A 17,472-nucleotide genomic window follows, 5' to 3' on the forward strand; every position below is an offset into this window, starting at 1 on the left:
GAAATGTTTTCCCATTCCTCCTTGCAAAACAGCTCGAGCTCAGTGAGGTTGGATGGAGAGCATTTGTGAACAGCAGTTTTCAGTTCTTTCCACAGATTCTCGATTGGATTCAGGTCTGGACTTTGACTTGGCCATTCTAACACCTGGATATGTTTATTTTTGAACCATTCCATTGTAGATTTTGCTTTATGTTTTGGATCATTGTCTTGTTGGAAGACAAATCTCCGTCCCAGTCTCAGGTCTTTTGCAGACTCCATCAGGTTTTCTTCCAGAATGGTCCTGTATTTGGCTCCATCCATCTTCCCATCAATTTTAACCATCTTCCCTGTCCCTGCTGAAGAAAAGCAGGCCCAAACCATGATGCTGCCACCACCATGTTTGACAGTGGGGATGGTGTGTTCAGCTGTGTTGCTTTTACGCCAAACATAACGTTTTGCATTGTTGCCAAAAAGTTCAATTTTGGTTTCATCTGACCAGAGCACCTTCTTCCACATGTTTGGTGTGTCTCCCAGGTGGCTTGTGGCAAACTTTAAACAACACTTTTTATGGATATCTTTAAGAAATGGCTTTCTTCTTGCCACTCTTCCATAAAGGCCAGATTTGTGCAATATACGACTGATTGTTGTCCTATGGACAGAGTCTCCCACCTCAGCTGTAGATCTCTGCAGTTCATCCAGAGTAATCATGGGCCTCTTGGCTGCATCTCTGATCAGTCTTCTCCTTGTATGAGCTGAAAGTTTAGAGGGACGGCCAGGTCTTGGTAGATTTTCAGTGGTCTGATACTCCTTCCATTTCAATATTATCGCTTGCACAGTGCTCCTTGGGATGTTTAAAGCTTGGGAAATCTTTTTGTATCCAAATCCGGCTTTAAACTTCTTCACAACAGTATCTCGGACCTGCATGGTGTGTTCCTTGTTCTTCATGATGCTCTCTGCGCTTTTAACGGACCTCTGAGACTATCACAGTGCAGGTGCATTTATACGGAGACTTGATTACACACAGGTGGATTGTATTTATCATCATTAGTCATTTAGGTCAACATTTGATCATTCAGAGAACCTCACTGAACTTCTGGAGAGAGTTTGCTGCACTGAAAGTAAAGGGGTTGAATAATTTTGCACGCCCAATCTTTCAGTTTTTGAATTGTTAAAAAAGTTTGAAATATCCAATAAATGTCGTTCCACTTCATGATTGTGTCCCACTTGTTGTTGATTCTTCACAAAAAAAATACAGTGGGGGCCGAATACTTTCGCAAGGCACTGTATGTATCTCCTTCTCTCTCACTGTCTCTCTCACTCTCATGGTCTAAACCAAGTCCTCCAGGATTGATGACCAGCGGTGCTCCCCACCAGAAGGGGGCCCCCGGGCTCCCACGGTGCCTGACGAGGACTTCTTCAGTCTGATCCAGAGAGCACAGGCCAAGCGCATGGATGAGCAGCGGGTCCACCTCCCCTCAGAAGAACAGGACGGGCCCGACTCCGACCCATCCGGGGACTCCAGCTAGGAGCCCAAGCAATCAGCCCTGGGGGCAGGGTTTGAGACTGCGACCATTTGACTTGGCAATGCAAAAGCAATCTTTAATTGGTCGCTAGGGTGTCAGTGAAAATGTTTTGCTTGTCATCTTAGTTTTTGGTTCACAATTTGCTTTTTTTCTATTATCAAGATTTATTCTAATAGCAGTGGGCAGCAACAATGGGTATGCAAACCAGGTATTCAAAAGTTTAGTCTGGAGTCTTGGTTGAATCTTTGCGATGTGCAATTCGGTCATCATCCACTGTTTGAATGAACGTGTCTAAAGGTTTTCCTAAAACACCTTTCCAATTAAATGTTGACTGGAAAGTAGGACTATCTGACAGAATGTGGGGTGGCAGGTAGCCTAGTGGTTAGAGTGTTGGACTAGTAACCGAAAGGTTGCAAGATCAAATCCCCAAGTAAAAATCTGGTGTTCTGCCCCTGAACAAGGCAGTTAACCCACTGTTCCTAGGCCATCAACTTGCCTAGTAAAAAAATAAATAAAATGATATCATAATGATTTGTATCAATCGCAGAGCATTTTTCTGCTAACTCTGTCAGTGTAGCCCACACTGTACATTGCACAGTACAAGAACACTGCTAGGCAACTTAATTCTCTAATTATACTTTTTTTTATTGTTCCCAGACCTTAAATGTGGTCTCCTGATGTGGTTTAAGCATTGTTGTGGACTTAAAACATCCAAGTTGTTGTAGTTTTCCTATTAAAAACAAAGTGTGATTTTGACAGTGAAAACCTGGAAAAAAACAAGGAAAACTATTAAATTAAACCGGGAAAAATGAATTTACCAAAACTGATTTTATAGGGCTCTACACCTGTAGACTGACTGTTCAAAATCACTAACACTAACCAGGTTTCCATCCAACCTTTTTATGTGAGTAAAGTACATGTCGGATGAGACATTTCATGACAGGCCAGATGTAAACAGCTAATATATCGGTAACCTTTCCAAATATTGACAAAACACAACACAACAAGGTGTGATCCTTTTTTGTCTGTAAAATTATGTGAGAAATGGCGGTGGAAACGCCTTTATGCACAAATATTGATCATCATATCAAAGTAAACTTGGAGTCACGTGGAGTCACGTGGTGTTGTATGTTGTATGTTATGTTATATGTTGTGGGTTCCTCCCACTGCGACTTGGGAAACCATGCAGTTTATTAGGCTACAGATGAAATAGCTTATGGGCTGGTGAAAGTGCACAGTAATGAGCTTGATGCTCCTATACAATACATATCGAGGGTGTTATTCTGGTGACATGATGCTTGGCTGCCATTTGAATAATAATCTGCCATTTGTCTATAATAATCTCATCATGTAGGCTATACCCGCACTGTTTCTGCAAGCTGTTGGCTAGAGGGCACGAGCCAAGACCAGAGTGTGCACATTCACTATATAACTCAAAAACAAAATGTCACAGAACCATCAGTAGACTTGAAGATGCGATGGAAACCCATTTTTTTATTTGGTAACCTCAAAAATGATGTGTATGGGCCGCACACAGCCTTTTATCCACATCAAGTCAATTTGATGGAAACTCATCTCTGGTGGGAAAAGTTTTGAGTATTCGCATGAAAATCTGTCGCTAATTGGATGGAAACCTAGCTATTAACACAATGTTTGAGATTTTGCAAAGGTTTTATTTTCCCCTCCAAACAATCAATGTTAATATGATGTTGTCAAGTTAAAATTTAATTATTTATGTATGGAGGGTAGGACATTATAAGCTACTTGCTCAGCGTGCATTATTGCTCAGCGTGCATCATCCGCTTTACCAGGACAGTATTCTTTTCATTGGAGCCAGTAGCTCCCAGTTGGCACTGGCCCGGTGTGTCACTGGCAAATTTACCTGAATGTCAAGCCCTGCCCAAGGCATGCTAATTTACCAGATGGCTTTTCATTACTTGCCTGGTTCTGTATGGAATGCAGCTACATTATAAGTCACAGGTGAGGTCATTATCATGGGGTGTGACCAAATCATGTACTGGTGCCATCAACTGGTCTGCAACCCTGCCTGGGCCACCACTCGAGGAGATCCTTGAAGGGAATTAAGTAAATTAGGGTGATGTGTGACGCAAGATCCGAACACCATGTGCAATAGGTGGCACCCTTTCAGCCGTTGTGAATCTGTTTTAGATTTGAAAGGTGTACAAATCCAAATTCTAGGAGAAATCTATGTGAATGAAGTGTTTCGCTAGGGTTTGAGACGCCAACAAGATATTTACTGTACCCCATCTACTGCCTTAAATCAGTTTTTTTTTGTTCAAACTCCGATTGTATTACTAAGTATCAGGGGTCTGATTTCAAAGCGTATAATGGAGAAGTGTTTGGTTTGAAGGATGACGATGATTGCTGCTGGTATTTTTGGTGACAAACAGTATTAGCTATAGTTTTCAGTGTCAAAATTGCATTCGGTGTTAGACAACAGCTCAAGAGACTACAGGAATAATTATAAAACAGCACGGTTAGTCAAGGTCTAGTCATTATAGAGTTCATGTCTTCTGGAGTTCAAACAGGTTTTAAACAAAAAATTATACATTTCTCAAAATAAATGTTATGTTTAATAGTATACAAAATGTCAAGAACATATTGTTTTAGAGAGTTGAATCAAGCTCAAATCAAAGTGTATCCCTTCAGTTAGGCCATGGAAGTGCCAATAGTGCAGTATATAGGCAGTATACTGATTGCAATCGACAAATGTCTAATGGTAACCCCCACAATGCCATCAACCTATCTCTGACCAATGACCTTACACCCCATGACAGTCCAATGGATCGGGGACTTTTTTTTAGGACGGCACAGGAGTATATGTATAGCCTATGCACACACAATCCTGTGTTGCAGGGATCTCCAAATACATTGCCACAGCTGTTAGTTTTCATTTTCCAATGGTCTACGAGGGGTTAGTTTTATATTCTGCTTGTATACTGTCCCTTTGTGGTGAAACATGTGTACTACAGCTGTCCTGTGTGTCCTATTGGAAATGAGACTTGTCATCCCTGAGGTTGAGGATGTAATCATGTGAGCAAGTATAATGCTTTTAAGCCCCTTTTATTATTTCAGTGACAAGCTATACATAACTGTACAGTATATACTTTGCATATTTTTTTGCAGATCATTTTGTAAAGGATAGAATATATTTGCAAAAAATGTTAGTGCCTTTTGTATTTCTGTTCTCTTGTGGTTATCAGAATTATCCTGTAGCAGACCCAGTGGACCAGAGACAGGTGTATACTGAGGAAATGAAACAAAAACAGCTTGTAGTAAGATCTAAACGTACAGTAACGTGTTGCCTAACTGATGATCCATAATGGACATTTTTGTCGCTCTTCCTCTTTGGGACTCCATTTGTAAATGTTAGTTTTACCGTGTAGCTCTACTTTGTACCTCAAGAGTCATGACCCTATCCCAGAGTGGGCCATAAACCTAACTCGGGATGGGTCGTGATCTATATGATTCATCTCGATCTCTGTAAAAAGAGGCTTACAAGGTCCCCACTGTTTTCCAAACAGAGCTAATTTCCTCTATTTTTCCATAACTTATAAGGGTAAACTTGGTCCAGATCTATCCGGTACGCTTCTATTTGTCACTACCATATGTACATATATTTTTTTTGTATTTATGTTCCATTTGAGGACATAAAGATGTCCCGTCTGCTTTTAATAAAATATTGATTCCAATGTTTTATGTGCCTCTGTTGTCATGTCCCATCAAGTGTTCTACACATTACCATAAGAAAGTCTGCTTTCAAACAACCGGCTTTGCTTCAACTTCAACACATTGCATGTAGGTGTTGTTGGGGCTACCTTTTTTTGATTACACCCCATACTATATTGCAGAACCATTCTTACGTCCACACCCAATTGGCGCAGTGTATGATTCAATTCCCCCCCCCCCCCCCCCACCCAAAGACCTGGATAGTCTTTACATATCCGATGTGTAATGTTTTACATCATCATTATCAAATGAGTCTCCTCGCCCAGACAAGAACGACTCCTTATATCAGCAACTAAAATCAAGGTTATAAAAAAGGATGGGGAGTGTCATTGACTTGCCCTTAGTTGGGCGAGGCACAGTGAACCGACCAAACATGTTGGTTTGCTTTTCTCTGTTTTCCAAAGGAGATTACAACAGTGACTAGAATGCAAAGAAAGGCAGTGCTCTTTATACAGCTTGAGTTGTGGTTCACCTTAGCACAATGGCTCTTGTCCTGTTTATTGCAAAGAAACAGATGCAACATTGTTATTTTATTGTTTGAGAGTCATTTGATAATTCCCGGCATTTCCTGCACATAAACAACGTCTCCTCTATGATGTTACAGCTGAGGCTCGCGATGGGATTTAATTATTATTATTTTTTTTATAGCAAAGGCAAAGTAATTCCCATGCATCTCAAGTATTCTGCTGGAACAGACCACAATCCTCCTACATAGCCCCCCCCCCCCCCCCCCCAGCAGTTGGTTCGTTCCATATTAAAAGGAACAACATATCAATCTGCAGTTAGCTGATAATCCCCCTCTGACTTCCTCATTAGCTTGGTCTCTCCCTAGCTTCCTAGCTCACTCTCTCTCTTCCCCTCGATTTAACAACCTCTCCTCAAGGATGTAAACTGTAAATGCAAAAGCAAAGCTTCCGTGGATCGAATACACAACACATGATGACAATAATACATTCTTACAGCAGTCGAAGGCACACTGCCCCCAAACTCCCCTCTCCTCCTCTCTCTCCCTCTTTTCCCAGAATGCACTGGTGTCTGAGCAGGCTGAGCTGTGCTATAAAAAGTGGAGGAGGGGGAAAGAGTGCTGCCGTGCAGCAGGGACACTGCTCAGACACACGCAGGATCCAGAGACACACACTTGTGGACAGAGCCGCAACGTTACAGAGGTCAGTACAGAGGACAGACAGCCACACAATGGCAGCGGTGCAGAGGAATAAAAAGCACAGGAAGCGGGGCTTGGGGGATAATTGTGCTGCAGGAACACAGAGAGGGGCTTGTGAGGGAATAGTGGGCAGGGCTGCTTGACTGGCGGGACAGAGGGTGGCACTGTGGAGTGCCGCCTGACCCTAGCTGCCACTGCTTCTTTGATGCAATGCATTTAAAGGCTATGGAAGGCTGAGGAAAAGGGTAGCTCAGACACATGTATGTAGCATTGTCCTCATTCTGCTATGGTGTAAGAATGTCATAGCCAAATGAAGTGTGTGTCATACTATGTGCGAGTGGACTAGACCATGCCTGGACTTGCATGCACAGTAGGAGATCAAAAGAACAGGCTTGGCTGTTTTTACTATTTTTTTTCATCCTTCATTGTCCATGGCAGAAACAACGTGTTGCTATGCCTGTCCGGTTGCTCATTCCCACCAACCCACTAATTTGCAATATGCCTGTGTTTACAACATGCTGCATTGATGCGGGGTGATGTATGCATTTTTATGCTATTGGTTCTTCTTAGTCAATGGTGAAGATCCAAACACGAAAAGCCCTATCGCCTGGAAGTCACACACCACACAGCTGCAGTACACATCCTTCTCTCCCTTTCTCCCCAACCATATCTCTGTAAAGACCATAGAATATCTTAACTCAGACTGGGCTGGTGATGTCAAAAAGTTATCCTGCTTTCCCTTAAAGGCATATCACCACTATTAAAGGAGCAGGACCACAAGAGGACCACATACAATACAGTTCATCAACTGCTTTGCATAAGAGAGCTGTGGACACTGCAGTTGTAATGACAGATTGTGGTTATTGTTAAATACTCTATGCTACACTTACATTGGCTTTACCAGCTAAGCTAGTGCAATCGAGCCTTCCATGTGCTTTCTGCGAATGGTTGACATGGTATCTGGGAACAGCTGCAGAGAGGACAGACAGGGTCTTTTAATAGCTGAACTGCATGACTGGGGACACCAATAACACACGCTTGGGAAAGAGAGAGGTGCATTGGATATGCACAGACTTGAGATAGGGGCGAGTGGGTTACCAGATGCTTCTTGGTACAGGTTTTACGCATGTGGCTTACATGAGGAAACTGAATGGGTTGATTCTGGAGCATTCAGATGACGCTGCCCTTGGTACTGAAACGTTAATGTCTGGGGAATCATGTCTGGGGGATGTTGCTTTACTCAAAGCCAGTGGCATGTCATTAGTAAAGATTGAAAAAGGAATGGGCCTAGACAGTTGCCCTGGGCAATTCATGATTCTACCTGGATTATGTTGGAGAGGCTTCCACTAAAGAACACCCTCTGTGTTCTGTCAGACAGGTAACTCTTTATCCACAATATAGCAGGGGATGTAAAGCCATAACACATTTTTCCAGCAGCAGATTATGACCGATAATGCCAAAAGCCGTACTGAAGTCTAACAAAACAGTCCCCACAATCTTTTTTTATCATCAATCTATCTCAGCCAATCCTCAGTCATTTGTGTACGTGCTGTGCTTGTTGAATGTCCTTCCCTATTTAATGAATGATGGAGCCGAGTTAGCCTTTTTTCCCAAAATTTTATTTAAGGTGCTCTAAGGTTTTTTACTATCATTCTTTGTCATTTATCTTTGTTTCATAGTGTAGTTTCTTCTTCTTTTTATTCAGTTTAGTCACATGATTTCTCAACTTGCAGTACGTTTGCCAATCGGTTGTGCAGCCAGACTTATTTGCCATTCTTTTTGCATCATCCCTCTCAACCATACAATTATTCAATTCCTCATCAACCCACAGGGATTTAACCGTTTTTACAGTCATTTTCTTAATGGGTGCATGCTTATTAGTAACTGGAATTAGCAATTTCATAAATGTGTCAAGTGCAGTGTCTGTTTGCTACTCATTACACACCACAGACCAACAAATATCTTCAAAACCATAGGAATCACCACAAAACGTATTGTATGCCCTCTTTATACACTATATTAGGCCCAGTCTTTGGAACTTTGGTTTCCCTAGATATGGCTACTATATTGTGAACACTACATCCGGGGGATCTGGGAGTACAGTGAGTACAGTGTAGTTTAATTCCGTAGAGTACATTAGAGTAAAGTAGGGTGCAATACAGTACACTATACTTTACTGTACTGTAATATAGTGTACTCTGCTGTAATGTACTGTGAGGCACTGCCCAAACATGCAAAACATAGATGTCTATGATTGCTTCAGATTTGGTCTGGTCTGGATTGTACCAAATCTGAACCATGTCTATGTTTGGGCCAAATACAGTCAGGACTGGACCAGAAATCAACGTCCTTGGACGTTGAAATCAAAGCTGGCCTGGACTGCACCAAAGAAAGACCAAAAAATACGTCCGGTTTGGACAGGACCAAAAAGACATACAAAGAAGTGGCCATTGGGAAATGGTTAGTGTAAAAAACAGAACAGTCAACGTAATGGTCAATGTAACACATAGTGCTGTGTACCACAATATAGCACACGTTACACCTCATGTCAAGTTAACCATACTTCATGATATAATAATAATTTGGCGGGTGCTTGTATTTGTCCCATTTCACATGCGAATTATATGCATGTGTAAATTGGAAATGTGTATTTTGCATATCCAAACTCCACTTGAGACATCCTCGGATATTGGGGTCATGGCCAGGGTCTGCCATGATTAACGGTCAGTAACCCCAGCTGCTTGGGCAGTGCCCGATCCTCTCCTGATTGGAGGAGGTGTGTGTTTGGCATGCCAAGGAAGCTGCACAGCCTAGTGAAGGCACCATAATAGGCCAGGGTGGGTGTCCCAAAGGGGCACAGAGCTGACTCAGATGCCTGGGTGACATTTACAAAGGACACGGAGTCAAGAGCTCTACATAAAACCTGCCACCCTGGACCTGGACTACTGAGTCTTCAGAAAAACCAAGGTAGAGTAGGGTAGCAGGATGGTGAAGAGGTTCAGTGAAACTTTACCACTTCTTTCTTTCTCCTCTGTGAGTGGGGTGAAATAATCCTATCAAGCTCTGGCTGCCATATTGAAACGCTTTTCCAAGGGTGAAATGTACAGTATACTTGAGCCTGTCTGTGGAACAGGTCTGAGCTGTGGCTTTTTTTATGGTGGGTTATAAACAAATCACAAAGAAAATTAAAGAACATCTTTGCTTAGCAACTTAAGATGCAACTAGTCACCTGCCTACCCGTGTCTTTGGCAGTGTCACTACAACATGAATCATAGGATATTTAAAACCAGAAATGCCCTTAGTGTGTTGTTGGTAACCTGTGAGTTTATGCACTGAAAATGATTACCATGACACGAGCAAACATTCAACCATTATTCTACTCAGTCCCTAATCAACCTAATATTCTGAGAGATTTCCCCTTAGATAAGCCAGCTGCAGTCAAAATTGTCTATATTGTACAAATTCACCTTAATTTAAGGTTAGGGTTAGGCATTAGAGTTAGCAGTGTGGTTAGGGTTAAGGTCAGGTTTAAAATAATATTGTATGACTTTGTGGCTGTACCAGCTAGTGACCACTCTGCAGAGTTTCCTTCAGAACAGCTACTCTTTCTGGGGTCCAAAAAGACTATGGTAACTAATCTACATTTGAGTCACTTAGCAGACGGTCTCTTATCCAGAGCGACATACAGGAGCAATTAGGGTTAAGTGCTTTGCTCAAGGGCACAGACAGATGTTTTACCTAGTTGGCTCTGCGATTCAAACTAGTGACCTTTCAGTTACTGGCCCAACACTCTTAACCTAACGAAAGCAGACTTCTTACTTTCTCGCTGGCTTATTGTAGGGTCAGCTCCTCCTATCCCAAGACACATTGAGTTTTACACTTATCCCGCAACAACTGATTGAATAGCACCCTCCCTACCGCCGCCTTTGTTTCAGCCAGTCAATGACTGATTCATGGTCAGCTCATGTCAGACCTTTTCATTTATTCCACGACAATTTATACAGGATCAGCTTTCTCTCCAACTTTTTATCCAGTTGTTTCAGGCATCATTCAAAAATAATCACACGGCTAGGCTTCACCCTCATCACATGATCCAGACGGGCAGCCACTTGAGCTGAGAGATCTGTTTACACATGCCACCCTGACGCACCCAGAAATGATTCTCCCTCTTCCTCCCTCCCTCTGGCACTTAGGAAGTCCAGAAGAAAATGCACAGGCTGTAAGGCTGTAAGGCTGTTATTTTATTTGGTAATATTAACTCATATTTACTGCAATCAGAAATATTCAGATTCCATTCCATCATACAGTTTTTGCACAGGGATGGTACTATGCTCTGGTCGTGATTTTTTGGGGGTGTTAAGGAACATCAGGTTCTGCTATAATTTCTGGTTGAGTGGTGTAACCGGCTGCTGAGTGATCAGATACTGTAATGTTACTGTCATTGATTCTGTCCATCTTGAGATATGTGGAAGTAATGCTTTTGACTTTACTTGATGCTGCATTCCAATGATTCCCTTCTGTGGACTGGGTTTATTGTTCCTAAGTTAAGTTACGTTCAAGTTACATAATATACAAATGGTATTGTGTTTGTTCTGAGGAAACTTTATTCTCACAAATTTTGAGAAGGTAACAATTTCAGGCGGTAGTGGTTTAGACATTTTCTCTTTTGCTTGGACATCAACTGTCTTAATGTCAAAACTGATTAAGAGTATAGGCTTTACTGTATTACTATGAGAATTTATTCAGATTGCGTAATTTGCTGTAATTCTTTTGATATGGATAAGTAAGTATACTAACACAGCATTCACCCAAAATCAATTGCTTTGGAGGACACAACAATATTTTTAAAAACAACTAAAGCTACTGACTGATATTACTGTCTTTGGTTCTCTTCGAAATAGGAAAATGAGACTTTGCATCTATTTGCATGGAGTCAAATGCAGGCTAAGAAGGGGTACTATCTCTGAATGTACAAGCTAACTTCTGTTTTATCTGTCTTCTATTTCAGTTAAAAGGAATAACCCCTTATAGATCAAAATGGCAGGTAATTATGACAAAAGAAAAATACGTTGATCTCCTTTAACATAAAACTTTTCTCATGGGGGAAGTACTTGTGTTCTAAGCAATGATTTATGTATACACTAGATGACTCAGATGGGGTGCTGTGTGGAAGCAAATGCGTCTCCATCTTGACACTCCCCCACATTGTAGAAAATATTTGGAAAACTATAGAAATGCATTTATTAATGTCTTCATTCATCCTTGTAGTGGTTTTTCTATTAGACAGCTTAATGCATACATTAATTATATTGTGAGCTAAACATAATAAAATGAATAAAATATATATAAAACCATTCTTAAATTGTCACTTTTTGAGATTACTAATGTTACTGTCCCCAGTACAATAACAAATACTTAAATATATGTAATTTTGTCCTTATAATTGAAATACAGTAGAATTCCATTCATTCCTATGAAGGAAATCACCTACTGGGGAGTGCCAATATGGCCGACCGGTGGCTTCAAAGCCTCTCAATGGCCAATACATCGCATGGCAATCCAGTGTATATTTACGTCATTGGTCCTAAGTGTGTGCTTAAGCTATGGTGACCTCTTCTGGTTATTTACAATATTGCCACTGCTGAAAGGAACATACTGTACTCTACCTTCATAGTCAGCACAACACTCAAATGGGAAAATACATTATATGAGTTTGTAGCTATATATTGTATTGTTGTTTATTATCAGATGAGGGAACATTCAAAAAGAAAGGGATTTCTTAGCTACTACTTATCAGTGAATGATTCAGTGCCTTAAGAAAGTATCCAGACCCCTTGACTTATTCCACATTTTGTTGTGTTAGAGCCTGAATTCAAAATGGATTAAACAGATTTTTGTTCTCACCCATCTACACACAATACTCCATAATGACAAAGTGAAAACCTGTTTTAAGAAAATACTGAAAATGTATTGAAAATGAAAAACAGAAATATTTAATTTACATAAGTATTCACACCCTTTTGGTCTAACACTCCAAATTGAGCTCAGGTGCATCCAATTTCCTTTGATCGTCCTTAAGATGTCACTACAACTTGATTTGAGTCCACCTGTGGCCAATGCGATTGTTTGGATACAGTTTAGAAAGAAACACACATCTGTCTCTATAAGGCCCCATAGTTGACAGTGCATGTCAGAGTAGAAACTATACCATGAAGTGTCTGTAGATCTCTGAGAATTGAGATGAAGCATAAGTATAAAACCATTTCTAGAGTCTTGAAAGTTTAAATTTCCCATCATTGGGAAAATGGAACTTCCCAGACTCTGCCTAGAGGTGTCCAAAAGGACAATGACCCCAAGTATACAGCCAAAGCAACGCTGGAATGGCTTCAGAACAAGAATGTGAAAGTATTTTAGTGGCCCAGCCAAAGCCCAGACTTAAATCCCATTGAAAATCTGTGGCTTGAAGAGTGCTGTTCACTGCCACTCCCCATCTTATTTAACAGAGGTTGAAAAATCTGCTAGGAAGAATGGCAGAAAATCCCCAAATCCAGATGTGCAAAGCTGATACATGCCCAAGACGACCCAAAGCTGTAATCGCCGCCAAAGGTGCTTGTACAAAGTGTTGACTCAGGGATTTAAATACTTACATAAATGAGATCTGTTTTTCATTTTCAAATGTGCAAACATAAAAAATATGTTTTCACTTTGTCATTATGGGGTATTGTGTGTAGATAGGTGAGATTTGTATTTATTTAACCAATTTTGAATTCAGACTCTAACAACAAAAGGTGGAATAGGTCAAGGGGCTGAATACTTTCTGAAGGCACTAGAGAGATCGATAGGTTTACAGTGTTTTTGCTGGACTCTTACCCAATTCAGATGTACAAATCTCAAAAGCCTTTAATAAAAAAGTACAGTACTTTTGGATTCCCTAGTGACTCAAACACTGCATATTCTCATGTGGAATAACTCAGACCATTATGCATAAACACCCCACATTTCTACAAAATGTGTGACTACAGTGACTTTGGCTAATCTTAGCCCAGTGCTACTGTAGCTAGGGGCCATTTTCTATATGGTCACAAAGCATTGTGAAGTGGTTGGCGAAGGTTGCCAAGGTAACTCCGTTGTATATAAGTCCAAGAAGGCAGAGAGGTTCCATGTCAAGATGGGTTGCTCATTCAGCTGCTCCAACTCCACAAGCTGCTCCAGACAAATTGTCCGTTCTGATGATGGTTTGTTGCACATCCACAAAAACTTTTAGTCACCTTGGTTTACTGTCAGCAACCTGCAGGTTTAACCAGTAATCGTCTGAAGTTGTTCTAGAACTACCAGCTATGTTTCTCTGTTGCCTCTGTTCCTTTTAGACAAAATCAAGGACGCCAAGATCATCTTCGTTGTAGGTGAGTGAAATATAATATATCATCTTATTTTAAAATCAACACTATCAGGCAACACAGCACAAAATGTAGGCATATGCATGTTCTACGTCTGATATAAGGTGAAGTCAACACTTCTCTTGAAAGAATACACCAAAGTATAAAGTAAATATACACAACAGCCCTGTGTCATAAACCAACCACCACCAAGGTTATGGCTAGATGGGATTCACCAACCAACCAACCAACACTAACCCCTGTCCTCCTTGTATGTGTCCCCTAGGTGGGCCTGGCTCTGGTAAGGGCACCCAGTGTGAGAAGGTGGTGGCCAAGTATGGCTACACCCACCTGTCTTCTGGGGACCTGCTGCGTGCTGAGGTAGCATCCGGCTCCGAGAGGGGCAAGACCCTCCAGGCCATCATGCAGAAGGGAGAGCTCGTACCCCTGGTGAGTGGCTGGGACAGTGCACACAGTCATTCCTAAAGCAGTTACTATGTAATAACATGTTAACAATATTGTTACTACAGTAAATATAGTCTAACTACACAGGTTTAATGTATACTGTACCGTTTGTGCTGAATTCCTTGGAATAAGCATGAATAAATCAGGTTAACACCCATTTTAATTTGGATATTGTGTTCACCAGGAGTTGGAACCGGTTCAGGGAACAGAACCAAAAACAGGAAAATAATTACATTATTTGAGGAACAGAACCAATACCGAAAACAAAAGTGATCTATACTGTTCCAGAACAGAATTGTTATTTTAAAAGCATGGGTACCGGTTAATAATGTTCCGGGCATTTTTTTCCAGTCACAACGAAGTACTTATGCAAAGCCCTCACTCTGTCACTCTGTCAGCTGGAAATCTTTGCCAGTCTGTGTGAGTGTGTGTACGTTAACTTCTCCTCCCCTCTGAAGCATAGGTTACTATAGCCTACTGATGATGTTAGAAGCGTAATTCAAACATTTTGGAGAGATGTTTAATTAGTGGAGAATGGATTAACTTTTTCAATGCTAACTAAGAATACTATAGTTTTCACCTTTCACATTGGATTTATTAGCCACATAAAGGTAAGACGTGTTTTAAATTCTTGTGTAAGATTGTTAGCTAGCTAACGTTTGCTCTGGTCCAACGTTAAACCAACTGGGAAGTGAAAGACATTGAAAGTTATTCCATAGAAGTCGCTCCTCCGTAGGTATAATTCTGTATAATGCTTGTCATAACAAGATGCCCAGCACTTCAAGGCAAGCTTCCTCCATCCTCTCTCCTCACCCTCAACATTTCAGTTGCATTTCGTGCTTGACACTGTGACTAGCAGCATAGTGTGTGTGTTTATCTTTCATTATGATATTATGAAACCATGCTGTCACGGCAAAATACAATTTGCTCTTAACAACTTTCCTATATAGATTAAATCACTTACCCGCTCAACAGCAAGCTGCTCCATCCGCACTGATTGGTGAAGTAATTTAAAGTCGAGCTAAATGTAAAAAACAATATATATTTCAGAGGATAAAAAGGAACAGAAAGGAACGATATAAACTGGTACTTTTTTGTTGTTGTTAGAACCGGTTCATAACTTTATTTTGCTGGTCTGAACAGTGGAATGGAACAAAAGAAAATGATGGTTCTGTTTGGATTTTTTTTTTGGTTCAAACACCTGGTGATCACAAGTTACTTTATGTCACTTTCGACACAGAAGTTAAATTGTTCCAACATCTTTCTATGGAGGTGTGTGTGTTTCATGTCAATAAATAGTACATGTGCCCCCCCCAGGACACAGTCTTGGACATGATCAAGGACGCCATGATTGCTAAGGCCGACGTGTCCAAGGGCTTCCTCATCGACGGCTATCCCCGTGAGGTCAAGCAGGGCGAAGAGTTTGAGAAGAAAGTAAGACGAGAAAGGAACATATATTCACATTCAGAAAATCCATACTTGAACATTGCTGGGCAATTAGGTTGCAGCAGTGCAAAAAATCACAGAACGCAAGTAGGGAAACCTATGCATTTTTAAGGAGTCCCATCCTTTAAAAAAATCACCATAAGCTCAACATCTATCAATTTCCAACAGTTCTTCTCTCAAAATATATTTTCTTTTAGCACATCCCCTCCCAGTTAAAAGGACTATATAATTTCAACAACCTTTTTAAAGTTGTCCTGACCATTATGTTTGTCTTCTCACAGATCGGAGCCCCCTGTCTGCTGCTGTACATTGACGCCAAGGGTGAGACCATGGTCAAGAGGCTGATGAAGCGCGGTGAGACCAGCGGTCGCGCTGACGACAACGAGGAGACCATTAAGAAGCGCTTGGACCTGTACTACAAAGCCACTGAGCCAGTCATCACCTTCTACACCAGCCGCGGCATCGTCAGGAAGGTAAGACTGGTGCCACTAGTTATAGGCTACTGTCAATGCCTGAATCCACAGGAGGTTGGTGACACCTTAATTGGGGAGAGCGGGGTGTGGTAATGGCTGGAGCGGAAGGAGTGTTTAATGCCATTCGTTCCGTTCCAGCCATTATTATGAGCCGTCCTCCCCTCAGCAGCCTCCACTGGTTGTATCCCAACATCAGATGAGAGAGAGAGTGTCATAGGACAGTGTTAGATAAACAGTTCTGCTCTTTTAAAAATAAACAAGTGCATTGTGACAAAATATGCATTGTGACAATACGCCCAAGTGTCTCACCTCGCAGCTCTTGTAAACTCTGAAAATTTGACTCTCTCTCTCTTAATAAAATCCTTATAATTTTAAAATGATGATGCCACCGACATTACAATCACATCTCATGCCTTTCTCTCTCATTCTCCTCAGATTGACTCTGAGCTGCCCGTGGATGAAGTCTTCGGACACGTTGCCAAAGCTATCGATGACCTGAAGTAAAACGCAAACATGACTGGATATGAATTTGTTTTGGTCATTTTTTTCAAAATGTCAATTTTATGCCGAAAGAAGCTCAAATCTGCTCAGTCACCTCCCACTGGGCACACACTGGTTGAATCAACGTTGTTTCCATGTCATTTCAATTAAATTAAGTTGAACCAGAGTGGAATAGACATTGATTGGATGTCTGTGCCTAGTTGGCTTGGCAATAATGAAAGGCCATTAAGGAACAGCACTGCCTTAATTCAACACTGTAGTCTCCTGTTTCAGTCCACAACAGACACCCATATATGGCAATTTTCTCTCTCTCTCTCTCTCTCTCTCTCTCTCACGGTTAGTGCTGATTTCAGTTCTATGTAATTACAGGAGGGATCTCTCATCACTTTCCCAGACCATACATGTACAATGCCTGCCTGGGGTGGCTCTGGGCTACACTCTGATCCTGTGCCGCCATGTAGACACCGGAGTATATGGGAAAGCATGGAGACATGACTCCTTTATGGCTGGTGCTAAACGCCATGCAGTGACAGACATGGCAGCAGGCCATTACATCATGCAGGCATTCAGGATATAGTATAGTTCTCCCACAGCAGGAATAGAGTACAATAGTAACCAACCATTGTAAAATAAAATGCAGTATGCCTATGTTCGTATAAATTTCACTGCTTCCGGGATTCATGTGCTACTATTCCTTATGTCGTTTGTAATCTGACGGCCTGTTGGGCTAATGTGTTTTGTACAGGAGATTTGTTTTCCTTCCTGAAGGAAGTAAATATTATTTAGCAGTTGTAATCT

The 17,472-nt window shown here is 41.3% G+C and overlaps 2 protein-coding genes across 4 annotated transcripts in view; both read left to right on the plus strand.

Annotated features, from left to right (window-relative positions):
* LOC110509822 (G protein-signaling modulator 1) overlaps positions 1-5,214 on the plus strand; it is a 67,477-nt gene extending 62,263 nt beyond the window's left edge. For all 3 annotated transcript variants that reach the window (XM_021590947.3, XM_090226884.1, XM_021590946.3), the window contains exon 14: positions 1,316-5,214. In XM_021590947.3, the coding sequence (XP_021446622.2) occupies positions 1,316-1,504 (189 nt within the window). In that variant the 3' untranslated portion in view covers positions 1,505-5,214. The remainder of the gene's footprint in view (positions 1-1,315) is intronic.
* A 1,123-nt stretch (positions 5,215-6,337) lies between these two features.
* On the plus strand, positions 6,338-16,840 carry LOC110509821 (adenylate kinase isoenzyme 1). Its single transcript, XM_036967202.2, has 7 exons — positions 6,338-6,417; positions 11,422-11,457; positions 13,781-13,816; positions 14,076-14,239; positions 15,572-15,688; positions 15,982-16,173; positions 16,609-16,840. Exons 2-7 carry the CDS (start codon positions 11,451-11,453, stop codon positions 16,675-16,677), a joined length of 585 nt encoding a protein of 194 aa, XP_036823097.1. The 5' UTR covers positions 6,338-6,417; positions 11,422-11,450; the 3' UTR covers positions 16,678-16,840.
* The last annotated feature ends 632 nt before the right edge of the window (positions 16,841-17,472 follow it).

This window comes from Oncorhynchus mykiss, chromosome 29 (genome assembly GCF_057628025.1).
Source record: "Oncorhynchus mykiss isolate SJ-2025 chromosome 29, ASM5762802v1, whole genome shotgun sequence".
Lineage (NCBI taxonomy): Eukaryota > Metazoa > Chordata > Actinopteri > Salmoniformes > Salmonidae > Oncorhynchus > Oncorhynchus mykiss.